Source organism: Protopterus annectens, chromosome 4.part0 (assembly GCF_019279795.1).
Source record: "Protopterus annectens isolate FY-2018-M chromosome 4.part0, PAN1.0, whole genome shotgun sequence".
NCBI lineage: Eukaryota > Metazoa > Chordata > Ceratodontiformes > Protopteridae > Protopterus > Protopterus annectens.
In genome coordinates, this window is record NC_056733.1 from 696,726,781 (window position 1) to 696,744,933 (window position 18,153).

Below are 18,153 nucleotides of genomic sequence, written 5' to 3' on the forward strand. Positions count from 1 at the left end.
AGATGAATGTTATAACGTTGAGGAAAATGAAAAAAAATGTCCAGAGACATGGATGCTTGCAATGAAAATGTTGCTTATCCAGGCCCTCCTGGCTCCCAAGTTTGGTCCAATAAACCTAAAAATACCTCAAGTGGACATAACATGAATGTTAGCAACACCGACTGGCATGAAGATGAATATGAAGATGCAGATGATTTTTTAGGAGATCAACAGATGGTGGGTCCACGACGATCACAGCATCTGAGAAATCAGAATCGGCAGCAAGTATATCCAGGGAGAGGTGGTGGTCCGAACAGAGGAACATGGAGGAATCAGAGAGGGAAGGGTTTTCAGAACTGGAAGGGGAGGAATTGAACTTATCACTTTCCAAACCTTCGAATAAGGAATTTAGACTGTCAGCATTACAGATTTCAACAAACGCTAATGGAGACTTCAAAGTTTACAACTTTTCTTCTCCTGATATTTCCATGAACATTTGCAATTTATTTTCTAAAGGATGGACATTTGTTCCTTCCAAACGCATGAATTATGTGCAGACTTTAATGGATTTAAGGCTGTATGTTCGTAAGTTAAATTTACGCTCAATGTTCTTGAATAATGTATATGTTAGTAATCCACTTAGAGTGGCTAGCACTTTTAACCCCCCACTACATCCTACTTTAATGTTATTCCAGAATATGTGTGAGTTGGATATCAAAGGTATCTACACCAGGAAGAATAAATGTGTCAACATTAATGTTAGTGCAGATGAAAGTGCAGTGTTGGATTTTCTGCAAAATAAGCCACATGTTAAGTTTATCAAACCAGGTAAGGGTGGAGGTTTAGTGGCCATTGATAGATGTGATTATGTAACAAAAATGAAACATCTGTTGAATTCTAGCACATACAAACAAAGTTCTGTTAATGAAGGGAATATCATATATGCTCAAATTCAAAGTTATATTTATGACTTTGTTTTGGAGGGGGCCATTGATATTCATCAATACAATTATTTAAATGTCTATTTCCCTATTACACCTATGATTTTCGGGCTTCCAAAGTTGCATAAGGATGTGTATCAACCCCCTATGCACCACATTGTGGACGCTAGGGGATCCATCACTTAGCCAATGGCAAAAAGTTTAGATGCAGAACTCAGAGATTGTTTACAGTGAACCATTTGTCTGCATTGATTCATGGGATTTTCTTAGAAGGCAGAATAAGCTTTCTTATAGAAATAATTGATTTTTGTTACAATTGACATCAAAGATATGTATATATGTATTCCCCATTCCATTGAAGAAGAATGTTTTAGGGAATTTCTCGAGATTTATTTATTTAATTATTTATTTATTTACATTTGTTGACCGGGAGTGTCCGACTGGACGTAGGTCCATTTTCAGCGGAGGCCCGGGGAGAAAGGCTCCACAGTTAAAATAAACAGACAGTAGTTACATTGGATTACATAGCGATTAACAATTTAACATAGCAATTACTTACAACATATTTACAGATGAAGAACATAGTACATCAGTAGACAACTAGAATCTTTATCTGTGAAGTACATAACAGACATTAACAAATGTTACAATAAGAAGTTCCTGCTGTATAATAAGTACTAGGCTTATGAGCATCTGAACTTGCTATAATCAAGGTAGTTAGTGGAGTGGAAAGAAAGGTAGTGGTTGGATGGGGTGGGTGATATTAGAGTGGGAGCTGCAAGGGCATAGCCAGCATGTTTTTAGGTGCACTTTTAGTAAAGTTTTGAAGTGGGTGCATGATGGCACTGAGGTAATTATAGGTGGGAGGGAGTTCCATAATTAGGTTATGGTGCAAAAGAATAGTGCTTCACCAGCAGAGTTATTGGCTTTAGTGATCTGCAAGTGATTTTTGTTGCTGGATCTTAGTGGTCTGGTGGTGCGATAGGGCTGGAGTAGATTCTGGAGGGATGGGAGGGAAATTTAGTGGATGGTTTACTAGTTTGTGGGCAAGTGATAGTTGATACCACTGAAGGAGGTGAGGGAGTTCAAGCCAGCCCAGTTCAGCAAGTGAGAGACAGTGGTGACTACGGTAGGATGCCCCTGTGGCGAATTTGGCGATTTTGTTGTAGCAAGTCTCTAGCTTTTTAGATCGCATTGCCTTAGGTTGGTATATATTGAAGAGGCATAAAGTAGGGTGGAGATAAGGTGGGAATTTGCTATTGAAATCTTTGCTGCTTTGGTGAGAAGTTGCTTATTTCTGTATAACTCTCCTAGTTTTTTGTGGACTTTTTTATTGTCATGGATATGTGAATGTCAAATTTTAGTTTATTGTCTATTCCCACTCCTAGCAATTTGGTGTGTTCAGTTGGGTATATAGTGGTGTTGTCTTTTGCTGTGATGTTAAAGTGAGAGTTGTTTTGAGTATGTTTGGTGGGTTGGAAGATGAGTAGTTTAGTTTTGTTTGGGTTGAGTATTAATTGGGCATTGGATAACCAAGTTTCAACAGAGGAAAAGGCTTCCTGTGTGACATTTTGCAGTTTGGGTAGGGACTGGGCTGAGCAGATGATGGTTGAGATGAAGGGGGTATAACATAGTTCCATTGGTACTTATGAGTTATTATTAGACCTGGTGTTGAAGTCTAATTTTATAATGTTTGAGAATGATTTATATTTACAACATTATGGCATTGCCATGGGTTCCGCCTGTGGTGGTTTGTACGCCAATATTATGTTAATGTGGGAAAATAAATATCTCTTGAATTCTTCGTATTTTTCCAAATGTGATTTGTTTTTAAGACATCAGGATGACATTTTTATTCTTTGGGCTGGTGAGAACTCTGAAATTGAACCTATTATTTCTTATATTAATGGCACTAGTAGCTTTTTACAATTTACACATATAATTGATGATGTACAGGTAGCCTATCTGGATGTCCTTTTATAAAAAGATGATATTAATGATAAATTATTGGCTAAAATCTATCATAAGCCAACATATTAAAATTCATTTTTGCATTTTCAAAGTAATCATCCTAAATTTCAAAAAAGGGCTATTGTCAAAGGACAATTAGTACGAGCGGCTCGTATGGTTACAGAGTGGATAGATTTTCTTGATGAATATGACCTATTAAAGGACATGTTTTTAAATAGAGGATATTCAGATACTTTTATCATGGATTTAATAATAGAATTAAAAGAAAAAAGCTTGAATGAGCATTTTGAACCCCTGTTGAATACAGGTGGGTATAAGTGTGATAGATAGGTCTGGATCAGATTTATACGAAACAGATTTATTTAGCAACTCTTTAGACGTTATAAATAATAATTCTGAGCAGAGTAATGATTTGTACACCAATGCCTTTATTACCTGCTTTAGTAATGGTAGTAGTGCCATTAGACATATGTTTATATAAACTGGGAAGTTCGTATGAATGATTCTACTTATAGAAATCGATTAGGTAATAAACCTATTATTGTTTTCAAAAAGGGATCTAATTTGAAAAACCTTTTTGAACACCCAAAAGTAAAGATAGATAAAGAGTTTATGACAAAATGTGGCAATTGTATTTACTGCAAATACATTCTTTTAACAAATCAGATTGCAATTAATGATTATACTATTTTTATTACAGGAAAACCATATTGTAATAGTAAGAACATTGTCTATTGCACTGTTTGTTCATCTTGCCCATGTTTTTATGTGGGCAAGACTGAATGGAAGTTAAAAAATGGAATCAGTGAACATTTATCAGATATACGTGCCAAAACAAACACAAATGCCCTTTATAGACATATATCGGAGAATGGTGATCACAATTTTAAGTTTATTGTGTTACAGTCTGTTGTGGAATCAAATAGAGGAGGTGCTTGGCATTTATTGTTAGAAAAAGCACAGCTATTCTGGCAATTGAGCCTTTGTGTGCATTTTTGGCCAGGCCTAAACAAGGCAGCTTAGATTGCTTACCTGTTGAAATTGAAGGTAATTTCTAGATAATAATTAATAGTGCAATATAATTTTCTATGCACCTGTGGCTAGGTAGTAATATTTATGTCTGAATATATTTTGTTAGTGTTTGAATATTTGTGTTGTATTTATGTTTAAATAATGTATTTAACATAAGGTTTGTATATGTAGATTATTGGTTAATAGCATGAATTTGTGGTTGTGATTCGGTCCTTTTTCAGCCAATGACTATTGCGTCATTAAGGAGGGGTGACTATGCAGATAGTCTCACGCCTCTGTATTAGGATTGGTGTGTCTATGTTTTGTTTCATATATTATTGGTTAAGTATAAATTATGAATGCATACCTGGTTTTGTTCACTGCTTTGCTTATGTGAAGAATTCGCAATAGTGCTTCATATTTTTATAATTAAATAATTGGATGGATGTTTAAATGAGTTTTAGTAATTGCTTTTCATGCATGAATATTTATAAGAGTTTGGTTGTTGTGTACAATAATGTTGTGAAGGTTTGGTCAGGCTGAGATTGGTGGTTCAACTTTAATATGCATTTTTATTGGGGGAATTCGATTCAACCAGAACAGTAATTTTTAGGCAATGCCAGTCAGATGAATTCACAGTAACACTGTGAACTCTATGCTGTTTTCGTAACAATTTCCACCACAGCAATACAAGGATGCAGGAACACCAAACAGGAAGATTTGATTCTTTTATTCCACAACGACAACCACAGACTAAGCGCTTTCACCAGCCAAGCTGGTATCATCAGAGTCTGTTTTACAACAATTCATTCACACTTAAATACACATCCACACACCCTAACTCTCACAATCAATCAATTATCCAATAAATTCCTTAAAGGAATGTCCTTCACAATAGTAAAAATAAAATTGTTGGTAAAAATACATAATATACAGTTTTGTTGACCCATCTATACATGAAAAAACAGTTAAACATGAATTGACCATAATGCCAATCCCACAAGGTTTGAAGTTTGAATTTAAAAATCAAAACTACATTTTATGTTCATACTACATAAATGAACAATTTATAAAAATAGTTGTAGTTTGTCAACAATACACTTACTCTCTATTGTTTAATGTATGACACACACCTTAAGCATTTTATATTGCACTGGCTCTCAGCTTTAAATGAGGTTTTAAAGAAATGTGGTCATTTAAACCTGGAAATCTGGTGGCATTCAATCTCATCTGCCACTCAGATTCCAGCACTGCCACCCTATTACTGATGTCACCAAAAGAAAAGGGCATCACCCTATCTATAATAAAGAACAGAAATCTAATAAAATTACCACATACCCTGCTATGCAAATACAAAGCATTGTGTACATCCCTGTTTCTTATACATCTGTTGTGTTCACAAATTCTATCCACGGGTAGTCATACCAATATAGTCACAGGTAGCACACGATGCTATGTAGACACAATTTTTTGTGTTACAGTTGCACAGACCAGGGCATGCTAATGTACGTCCGTAACTCGCTACACAAATGTAACTCCCTTCAGCTATGTATCTACAGCCACTACAATTGCCACATCTGCTCATCCGGGATCTAAAATATCTCTTGTCCTCCCTTTCCAAAATATTTTTAATGTTATTCCCCTTACTAAAAACAATTTTGGGACTTCCACCCAACAGATTCCTAGTTTGTGTGTTAATACAATGATCCCACTTGGTCCTTATACTATCACAAAACTCATTAGCCTTATCATTAAACCTTAAAACAAAGGCAAGGCTATCCTTCTTTAAACTAGTCACTTCATTGTTTATTCCTTGTGTTAATGCTATATTGTCCATGCCCTTAAGTATGGGAATATACAGGGTTTTCCTTTTCCTATAAATCTCTTTTTTAATTTTCAATAATAAATTCAATGGGTATCCTCTCTCCATGAATAAACCTATCAAGGTATGCATCTCTTTCTTAAACAGTTCATCACTGCTAACCAACCTTGATAGTCGGACCATCTGTCCATTAATGGGCTTTTTAGGTGTGACCCGCCTGCTTCTCCTGATGTGAATTCAAGAAGCAACAACAATGTATTTGGTGGTGTTAGTGTGGACAGTGAAAGAGAGGGGTTCAATATGGCACACTTTACTAAAGGGGAAGAGGGATGTGCAATGAAACATGAAGTGTTAAAGAGTGGGGGTTTTACGATATATAACTACACTGATATGAACATTAGTGAAGCTCATTTTGAATTATTTTGCAAAGGTATTAGCTTTGTTCCGAGTTACAGACTAGACATCACACAGGTGTTAGTCAATTTAAAGTTATACACGAGGAAATTAAACCTCCACTTATATTTTTCAACTACAGGTTTGAGGGCAGGAACCTTGGATTCCAAAGTTGACACAATAGTTATGAAAAGGAAGAGTACTTTCATGCCCCCCACAAATGTTGAAATAAATGTATTTGAACAAATGGTTGAACGTGACTTCAGGAGAATATGTGCTCAACAAAAGCAGATACAAGATAATTTATCAGTTAAAGAAAGAGAGGTTATTCACGAGTTAACTGTGAACAATGATTACAGATGTATGCGCCCCGATAAAGGGGGTGGGATGGTCATTATGAGTAAAATGGACTACAATGGGATCATGATGAAAATGTTAGGTGATGAAGACACTTATAGTAGGGTGTCAAGACACGAAATTAATAGAGCATACAGTAAAATTGATTTATATTTATTGGATGCAATGTATCAAGGGGCCATAAATGAGGATGAGTATGATTACCTAAGTGTAAAATTTCCAAAAATACCAAAGTTATTTGGAATTCCTAAGGTCCACAAAGGTACTGACCATTTACCATTTAGACCCATTGTTTCAAGACAGAACCTATGGCAGCCTTTGTGGACCAGTTTTGTAAGAAGGCACTTTCGGATACACCTCACATTATAAAAGACTCCTGGCATTGCTTGGAGAGACTTAGAGCAATAAGTGAGGTGGATTTCGAATCCTATGGTTTTTTAACCATAGATGTGGTGAATCTTTTTTCAACTATCCCCCACGATGAGGGGTTAGAATTATTTCAGGACAGTTTATTGAACAGTGTAAGTTTCGATTTGGAAAGGCTAAACATATGTGTTGAATTTATGAAATTCATACTGAGTAACAACTATTTGGCATTTGAGGGAGAAACTTATCAGCAGATAAAAGGGGTGGTGATGGGGGCCCGTTGTGCCCCAGTGTACGCCAACCTAGTCCTTCTGTCATGGGAGAAATGCCACATTTTGTCATCAGATTTCAAGGAACATATTTTAATGTACAACAGGTTCCTTGATGACATTCTGATCCTTTGGAAGGGTAGTGAAAGTGAAGTCATTGATTTCATGGCTTACATCAATCACACTACGGAATTTTTTAGATTCACATATACATGGAGTAAGATGTCTACTAACTATTTAGATATTTCCATTTTCAAGCAAGAAGGGAAACTTGTGAGTAATATATTTAGAAAACCAAGTTTCTCCAATTCTATGTTACACTTTAAAAGTTGTCACCCCTTCCATCAGAGGAAAGGGGTGATTAAAGGACAGATGGTCCGACTATCAAGGTTGGTTAGCAGTGATGAACTGTTTAAGAAAGAGATGCATACCTTGATAGGTTTATTCATGGAGAGAGGATACCCATTGAATTTATTATTGAAAATTAAAAAAGAGATTTATAGGAAAAGGAAAACCCTGTATATTCCCATACTTAAGGGCATGGACAATATAGCATTAACACAAGGAATAAACAATGAAGTGACTAGTTTAAAGAAGGATAGCCTTGCCTTTGTTTTAAGGTTTAATGATAAGGCTAATGAGTTTTGTGATAGTATAAGGACCAACTGGGATCATTGTATTAACACACAAACTAGGAATTTGTTGGGTGGAAGTCCCAAAATTGTTTTTAGTAAGGGGAATAACATTAAAAATATTTTGGAAAGGGAGGACAAGAGATATTTTAGATCCCGGATGAGCAGATGTGGCAATTGTAGTGGCTGTAGATACATAGCTGAAGGGAGTTACATTTGTGTAGCGAGTTACGGACATACATTAGCATGCCCTGGTCTGTGCAACTGTAACACAAAAAATTGTGTCTACATAGCATCGTGTGCTACATACTATATTGGTATGACTACCCGTAAGTTACGGGATAGAATTTGTGAACACAACAGATGTATAAGAAACAGGGATGTACACAATGCTTTGTATTTGCATAGCAGGGTATGTGGTAATTTTATTAGATTTCTGTTCTTTATTATAGATAGGGTGATGCCCTTTTCTTTTGGTGACATCAGTAATAGGGTGGCAGTGCTGGAATCTGAGTGGCAGATGAGATTGAATGCCACCAGATTTCCAGGTTTAAATGACCACATTTCTTTAAAACCTCATTTAAAGCTGAGAGCCAGTGCAATATAAAATGCTTAAGGTGTGTGTCATACATTAAACAATATAGAGTAAGCGTATTGTTGACAAACTACAACTATTTTTATAAATTGTTCATTTATGTAGTATGAACATAAAATGTAGTTTTGATTTTTAAATTCAAACTTCAAACCTTGTGGGATTGGCATTATGGTCAATTCATGTTTAACTGTTTTTTCATGTATAGATGGGTCAACAAAACTGTATATTATGTATTTTTACCAACAATTTTATTTTTACTATTGTGAAGGACATTCCTTTAAGGAATTTATTGGATAATTGATTGATTGTGTGAGTTAGGGTGTGTGGATGTGTATTTAAGTGTGAATGAATTGTTGTAAAACAGACTCTGATGATACCAGCTTGGCTGGTGAAAGCGCTTAGTCTGTGGTTGTCGTTGTGGAATAAAAGAATCAAATCTTCCCGTTTGGTGTTCCTGCATCCTTGGATTGCTGTGGTGGAAATTGTTACGAATTAAGGTTGTGGATCCTGACTTTGGTTTCCTGGTTCTCTTTTGTGTGAACTCTATGCTGTGATTGGTGGTTTTAAGCAAATTAGCCTTTTCATTAGTGGAATTCTAACCAATGAGAGTTTTAAATTTTCGGCAAATGCCATTCAGCTGTATCTTAGTAAATTGTGCATAATGTGTTGTGATTGGTAGTGGGGGCTTAATATGCCTCTTTACTGGTTGAATGTCATCTAGCTTGCTCATAAATTCCCGTTTTTGTAGTATTATCTAAATGTCATATCTTACGTATATTGTTTTGTGCAGATGAGTCTTGTAATGGGTTATTAGCCATTTTTGCAAGAATCTATAGGATAAAATATTTTGTGCTGGACTATTAACATCTTTTGTAATGCTGATCAGTCGCATTCACAGTAAAGTTGTGAATGTTAGGCTATGATTGGCGGTTGGTGTTGGATAAGCTTTCTCACTGGTGGAAGTTTATCCAATGGGATAATCAAATTTTAGCAATTGTCACTCAGCAGATTCTTAGTAAATTGTGTACACAAATGAATTTTATGTTGTGATTTGTGGTTCGAGCTGAAGTGGTCTTTTCATTAGCCAACTGTGATTTTATAGGTCTATTTGACCTTCGGCAATATTGAACAGTTTAAGTTTAAATCTACTATTCACACAGATAGTTTCATTCTGAAGAGTCATATGATTGGATAAAAGTTATTCTATTAAGATCCTATTGGTCAGAACAATTTGTGACAGTGTAAGCAATATGAATAACATATAAAAAATACTTTATTGGTTGGTTAAAAATGGCAGAACTGTTTTTTGATAAGATATTTTATATTTTATTTTGTATTTGAAATGTATTAAAAGTTTTGGAATTGAATGCTTTTGTAATTAAAGGTATCACATTATTTATGTTTTAAAATGATGGATGAACAATATGTTTTAAGAAAGAAAAATGATTGGTCAATTTTTTTATACTAAGCTGTCCATTGGCCAATAATATTTAATGGCAATTAGACAAAGGATGGATGTGTATGGCTTGAATATTTTGTCATGTGAAGGTTTTTATTGGTTATTAGAAAAAGGTGTGCATAATGGAAGCAATTTCATTGGTTCATTTGTTTTTTAAAAATGCAGGTTGTTAAGAAATTATTTTATCTGATGAAGTTCCTTTGCGTACGGGACAAAATCCTATATGTGCAAATAAAAGGATATTTCTGCACTTCTGCAGTACATTGTGAATTTTTAGTGAATTTCAGACAACTTTCTCTGGTGGAATTATTTGTGCTTGCTTTTTGATTTTTTGAACATAAAGTCACACTAGTTACCTTTGTGAGGTCAATGATTTAATAAAATATTCATGGCTTTTTATTGCACTCATGGACCACATACATTTTCTTTATCCTTCTGTGGTATGACATTATGTTCACAGCTTAAAATACATAAAGATTGTAATACTAATGCCTGAGCATATGTCACAGTAAAAATATATATCTTGTGAGACCTCTTTACCCCAACCACAGTTGGGCACTCCCTCAAGCATTGCCACTGGAAAAGGAGATCCAGAGGTATTGCTGCCTGCTAAAAAAAGCAAGCTCCAATTTTTCCAACCATATCTTTGGACCTCCACCTACCCCTGGGAGAAAGACTGCAGAAGGCTAGTTGGGTTGTAAATGACTAGTAGCTCTTTTATGTAAGGAAAGCCAAAACTGTGCATGGCTAAATATACAAACAAAAGCATTTTTAAGTTTTAGGGAATTAAAAAGGCTGCCACTGCAATTTCTGAAAAATTAGAAAGATGTGAAAGCAACTAGAAGTACCCATTAGTAGGCGGGCTTCAGAGCTCTTCACCAGCTGTAATCAGTCAAAGTCTGAGAATAAAATGCATTCATATACTTTAATAAGTACACCACCTTGCATGCTCAGGGCTCATCCATTAAAGACTATGTTCACATCATACCTCTCAACGGTCTAGATGTTTACAGAAAGTCCATATTTTTGACTCATATTTTTGCTCTGTTCCTCTTAAATTTGTGGTTTTCTAGCAAATCCCTCATGACTGAAGTCATTAAATAATGACATACATTTGATTTTCAGACTTCATAGTATTCAAAAATACATGCTAGCACACATCCTGTTATTCTAGCAACATTTTACATTTATAAAATCCACATTTGAAATCTGTCCCTATTTTGGGGTCTTTGTCTCACCATTATTTTAGTTTTTGTCCTTATTTCTTGTGCTAAGAGGTTGACATGTCTGGTACATATTCCTAGACTAACTGTATGGTGATGTCACAGAAGGATAAAGAACATATATATGGTCCATGCCTGCAATAAAAAAAACATGAAGCTTTTTATTTAGATACAGACTGCATAAGTTAGAAATACTGTGAGGGATTACATCATGGCATTTAAGTTATTTACTATGAGGCATGCCAGAATGTCACCAAGTGATCACTCGGCACAATAGCATTCAACAATTTTAGGCCAATCAACAACTGTACCCAAACACTGCAACAATCAGGTAAGGTTATCAGAAAACTGAACTATACAGCAATTCGGCACTTAACTATATTTAATACAATGTCCTCCATTCACCCACAGCATCCTATATGTTCTAGAAGTTAAACCATAAACTACAGAACTAATCATTTGCATTTATATCTATGACATTATCTTTGAAAAAAAAAATTATTTCTGCCATCCTTAGATGTAATCATCAAATATAACCCCTCTAACTATAAATAGAGAGCAGGTCCTGGCTGCACTCTCTAAGGCCAGAATCACAGCCTCTGTGGTCCCCAATAATATCCCAGGATGCCTCCTGAATAGTGTGAAATATGACATATAAGGGCCACTGAAGTCACTATTCAACTACAGTCTCACAACAGGCTTTGTACCTTGGGAATGAAGCACTGCAAAAATCATCCCTCCAAATAAAGGTGATCATCAAAGGATCTCAGGAACTACAGACCCATTAGTCTGTCTAGTTCTATATGCAAAGCCATGGAACAAACTATCATGGAAATTATAACAATAAAACCTTCAAACACTGGATCCAACCCAGTCTGGTTTTGTCAAAGGCAGGCCATGTCTATCAAACCTGGTGGACGTCTTTGAGAAGGTCATCAGGAAATGGATGATGGTAAAATGGTACACACTGCCTACCTTGACTTGGCTAAGGCATTTGACACAATACCCTACTCAGGCATTATAAACAAACTTACAGAAGTAGACATAAACCCCTATATAACACGTTGAATAGCCAGCTGGCTCAAACATAGGAACCAGGAAGTTAGGACTGGTGAGGCCACCCAGTCACCAACAGAGTCTCTCAGGGCTCCATGCTTGACTGGCTCCTCTTAGGCATCTACTTCTCAGAAGTTAAAACCATTGTCAAAGGCATCTTGCTAAACAAATATGCAGATGATTGCAAACTAGGAGCAGGCATATAATCCCCCCAAGAAAACTAATACCTTACAAAAAGGTCTAATACAGACAAATGACTGGTGCCAAAGCTACTTAAAACTCTGTTCCAAGAAATGCATTATAGTACCTTTTGATAAGTCATCAAAAAAACACCCCTAAGAGTGGAACTGGTAGTCTGGGATTTGGAAACACATGTAGATAGTAACCTGACCTTTGACCAACATTTGTCCATCTTAGTAAGGAAATCATTCTATGTCACTCAAATTATAAGTAAGGGCATGGCATCTAAGTCCAGAGAAATCAATGTGCCACTGTATTTGGCCAAAAAAGTACATGGTGTAAGCACAATGCCCTATGTGAATCACCCCAAAACCCTATCTCTATACATTGCTTCCTACAGACTACTGAGAGGTGAGCTTTGCCAGACATACAAAGCATCCTTCGATTCCGCTCCGATGGACCTTTTGCATATCTGCAAAAATGAACAACACCAGAACTATTAAATCTATGGAACTAAATTTTGCTTGTGACATAAATAGGAAACTTTGGAGGGGCATCTTGTATCTCAGAGAATTCCCATTTGCTGTAATAGGCTCCCCATCCATGTAAGCAGATTCCTTCCCTAATGCTCCTTATTGAAATCTCGGTACTTGAAATGCCAAGTGACAACAAGCCAGGGAAAAAAAAGACCAAAAACACAAGAGAAGAGTGAATTTTGAAAATCTCTCTTCTCCTTAAAACTTCTTTTATCAGGGGGGCACCCCCACACTTCCCAAAACTCATATAAACTAACTATGAGATTGCCAACATGATCAATAACAAAAAATTTAAATGAGTCATTAGAATACTTTTTTATATGTTTGTAAAGCGTGTTCTTTTCATCATGTTTAGAGATATTATATCAGTGTTGATAAATTCTAGACTTCAGGGTCTGTTTAGTTTTTCCAATTTAGAAACATTTTTCAAAATTGGCACTGTGCCACATAAATTACTGTGCCACATAAATAACCCCTGTCACAATAATATGTCTGTTTCTATTTAACTTCACCACGGCTCTCCAACCAGAAATTGGACCCTTCCTGAATATATTTGCATTGTGTACAATGACCAAACTTACCATCCTATCATTGACTACAGGAGGTTTTGCCTTTTCAAGTAATTCCTTAAAGTAGACAATGTTTTTGTAAACCATTCAGGTTCAGGGTCTGTTTATTTTTTTTTCCAATGTAGAAACTTTTTCAAAACTGGCACTGTGCCACATAAATAACCCCTGTCACAATAATATGTCTGTTTCAATTTAACTTAACCATGGCTCTCCAACCAGAAATTGGACCCTTCCTGAATACATTTGCATTGTGTACAATGATCACACTTACCATCCTATCATTGACCACAGGAGGTTTTGCCTTTTCACGTAATCCCTTAAAGTAGACAACTTTTTTGTAAACCATTCAAGGGCCCTCACCTACAATCTCAATGTATTCTGGATCTACCCTGAAAATGTTCCAGTTCTTTTGAACTATGGATCTAATGCTGCAAAAGTGGGTATTAAAGGGCAGAATTAATGCTCTCTGAAAATTATTTTGCTCATGACTATACTACCTTTCTCAGGTATTATCCTGCCCTGGGGCTGTGTCTCCTAGCAATGGAGTAAAATGCCCCAGTGATCTTTACGTTTCAACGTCTTTCAAAATGTCCAACAAAAAGACTTTAAGGTACCCCTTCCTTAACAACATGTCCATCAACTTGTTACATTATTCCTGAAATCCAGACTCACCCGATACCATATGTACTAACCTGACATACATTCCTTTTACTAAGTACTTTTTTGATGTACAGTATGCCAACTATTGAAGTGTAATAGGGTATTAAACTATGTCGGTATTCTGTAGATAGCAGATTCAAATCACTTTAGATTTTTATTTTTGAGAATTGAGACATCAAGATACTTGATGCAATCAACTTGCACATTCATTGTGAATTTAATGAAATCTGTTGTAGTATGTAAAACAATAAAAAAAATGACTTAATGTCTCCTCAGTGGCATTCCAAAATACAATGATGTCATCAGGAAAACTCCCGTATATGGGCCAACAGTTTCTAAAGTCCAAAGAAAATCCAAATTGTCCTCCCAAAAAGCTAGAGCAATGTTGGTAAATGCAGGGGTGCAAGCCACTTCCATTGCCACACCCCTTCTCTGCCTAAATAACTGATTTTCAAATGTAATGAAATTGTTTTCAAGAACAGCTTCCATGACAGTTCTGTGTGTAAGTATTCTAGTGTGGTCAAGGCCAGAATTAAACCATAAGTATTTATAAAGCCACGCAAGCCCAACATCATGAGGAATAACAGAGAAATATTCTTAGATATCAATGGTGCAAAAATTAAGTCATCAGTATATAAATTATTAGAGACTTTTGATAAAGAGTCCCATGACTCTTTGTAAGGGTAAACCCTGTTCTGTAAACCCCCCTTGGTAATGTAGTCAATAAACTTTGCTAAGGTAACAGTCTTTGATGCCTTGGAAAATCTAAATGGACCCTGAAGCCTAGAATTTATCAACACTGTTATGATATCTCTAAACATAATGAAAAGAACACTCTTTACAATCAAATAAAAATATAATCAATCATTTCAGTTTTTTGTTATTGATCATAAAAATATTATAATTGCTCATTTACGTTTTTTGTTTTTGATCATATTGAAGTGGGACAGCAGGGGTCCTTTTGATGACTTCCTTGAATATAAAGAGCTGAAGTGGCAACTGAATTGCAACACCATAATTTATGCAGGATTGAATGAAATGGTTTTCATCAGTAGTGCCCTTAGGTTAAAAGCAGCTTATGCCATTTAAAAATGGCAATACACAATGTTTTTAAGTGAATATGGGTGTTTTTATACATATGTAAAAGTTTAGTTGTTTTTAAATTTATGTATTAATTTTATTTGTTCAGTGTGTCTTTAAATGTGGTCAATTTAGATAATTACATAATCATTCCAATTAGATTTTTATTGGACCAGCTAGGTCTAGGTAGATAAAAAAGTTTTCAATGTCTGCTGTTCATTATTCTGATTGAAGTCCTTCTTCTTTGGATAAAAGCCCTCAATTTGTAAGAAATAAATACATGTGGTGGTTTTCTGAGTACGTCTTTCCTTTCATTCAATTGCTATTTAATTTGTCAGTATTCTACAAACTACAAAACTACTAAACTACCAAATTCCCAATAAAGCTACTTCCACAAAGACACTAAGCTAAGCAAAGTATAGAAAAAAATAGATGAACTAGACAACAGGTTCAAGGGAACCCAGGGGATAAGAGAAAACAGGTGCCAAAAGGCAACGTTTAAGTTTTAAGTTTTAAGTTGTTTTTACATAAACTACAGGAAAGAGGAGGCAAACAGGTAATAAGAACAATGGTAAACAACTATTGGTAGAGAATACACCTTACAAAGCTCAAAAATATTAAGCACGTAGCTGAAAATCCAGCTTGAACAATGGAGATCTCATCCAATGCAAGGACTAAGAAAATAAGACGTGGAGTAACTTACTACTTACAGAGGATTATGTGTAAGGGAAGGAGCATAAGCCTTGGATCCAAAGTCTGAGAGTGGCTGAAATTGGATCCTAGACAGATCTGATAACCCAGCCATTGAGTAATGGAGGGATGAGACAACATCGGTACTATTGGCTTCAAGGCCAAACAGGGTCTCTCACATTCCTCATGAAATCAGTTGTGCAGAAACACAACACAAGGTTTTATGCTGCAGAAAATTCCAGTAACTCATTACATCAAATATTTGCCCATTCAGCTCCTTCCAGCTGTCATCACACCACCAGAACTGCAGACCTGACTTTTTTGCTACTGTGTGTGTCTGTGCACTTCTATTTCCATGTGTGTTTGCACTCATGAGAGAGAGAGAGAGAGAGAGAGAGAGAGTGTGTGTGTGTGTGTGTGTGTGTGTGTGTGTGTGTGTGTGTGTGTGTGTGTGTGTGTGTGTGTGTGTGTGTGCATCTGCATAGCTAATGTTAAATTTTCAAGTTTCTATCTGTAGCTGATGGCCTGCTTAAAGTATTATAAGTGTATATGTACTGTAGTATGGCATGACTACATTCCACAGTCAGCAGGATGTGACACAGAAGCAATTCTTCAGCAAAATATTTTTCCATACTGTACATGTTTTAACCATTATCTATGAGGACAGCGTCATAGATTATCAAACAACAATTCTTTTTGAATAAGTCTACATTTATAAGATATTCAGAAAACAAATATGACATACAACGTAGAATACTTGCCTCATAAATAAGGGTTGTCTCATCTTCTTGTACTAAACGATCCAGAATGTTTCCCAGAAGTCCTTCTAGAGTCTCTGCAAAGTTTTGGATTAGTTGTGTCACCCTTTCAAAGACCCCAAAAATACGAAGTTCTTCACATGCCAGTGTAAGCCAGAGGGGATTGTGAGATTCTGGTTTTTGCATCAGGAGTTTTATTTGACCAGGATCTAGTCGCTACATGGAAGTAAAAGAAAAAAAAGCATCTGATCATAGCTATAATGCCCAACGTGCACACTCAGTCCCAGTCAGAGGTTAATGTGCCAAAATATCTTGACATACTTTGATTATGTCCACTTATGAACAATTTATTAATAACCAAAGCTAAAGACCTACCTACAGTCAAGATATAAGCAATAAAGTTGGACTTGGTGCACTAGCTTATCAACACAGCAGATAGATTTCCACTAGCCATGCAGACAACCTGCCATTATAGTACAGAGGGTTAGAACTATAAGCTGCTAACAAGCTCTATCCCATAGTCCCAGGTTTGATTCTTCCAGTTACAGATTGCATAATGTGATTCTGAGCAAGTCACTTAACTATACTAGTGCTCAAGGGCCATCCTTGAAAAAAAGCCAATAGTAAAGAGGGCTATTAAATTTGAATAAAATATGAATGCTGAAAACTATTGTCTGAGTTGTGAAGCATTAAACAGAGTTATATCAAGACTTAAGGAGGAGCTGCAGAATAGGAACCCTAGATCTGTAATCCTAAGGAATATGTTACATTTGGCTTGAACAAGAAAACTATTGCTTTAATAAAATATACAGTACGGCACTATAGGCTTGCTCTATACTGAAGAAACATTAAAAATAACATGGACTCCTCATCTCAGGTCTGCCTTAGAAGACACTACAGAACTAAAGAGCAATTATTTAACATGCTAGGGGGATGGCTTTTTAAGACAGGTAACCCACACAATTAAGGATTCATTGGATTCGGAGATAGAGATGGCTGACACAGACAGAGTGGTCTGTAACTCAGATGGGAAGGAAAATACCTAGGATCTATAAATTCTGAAGTCTATAAGAAGTAATTACTTAAAGTTAAATATTCACAAGATGGGCTTTCTTGTTTTACTCATAACTTTTCTCAATAAAAGAAAATTCTTCATTGTTACAAATAGGCAAATTAATTCAAACAGCAAAGTGTTAGACATAAGATACAATGGTTTCTCAGGTATGGGTAGGATAATTTACACCATAACTTTTGTTGGAAATTAGCAATTTAATCCTTATAAATATCAATCAGCATTAAAATTATAATGTCCTACATTGCCATAATTGATTGAAAACTATGCATCTTCTCTGAATAACAGGTAACACTCTAGCAGACAAGATTACTAAATTATTACACTTTCTACATTCCTGAATGTTCTTAGTTTATATGTGGTTGAATGAGAAGAATCAGATGGAGGCTGTGTAACCTGATTATGTGTAAATGGAACATAATTCTCTATCAATTTCCAGGAGCTCAGATAATCAATAGGAACCATTCACTTTTGTATCTCTGTGTTCCTTATTTAGTGAATAAAAGTTTGATCTTTTCCAAGAGATGTGTCAAA

General features: G+C 35.7%; 1 protein-coding gene across 1 annotated transcript in view; it reads right to left on the reverse strand.

Annotated features, from left to right (window-relative positions):
* Positions 1–665: 665 nt before the first annotated feature.
* Positions 666–18,153, reverse strand: part of LOC122800280 (uncharacterized protein K02A2.6-like) — a 247,206-nt gene continuing 229,718 nt past the window's right edge. Inside the window, exons 7-8 of the mRNA XM_044069768.1 lie at positions 16,551–16,763; positions 666–770 (exon numbers count right to left, since the gene is read on the reverse strand). Of these exons, the coding sequence (XP_043925703.1) occupies positions 666–770; positions 16,551–16,763 (318 nt within the window). The remainder of the gene's footprint in view (positions 771–16,550; positions 16,764–18,153) is intronic.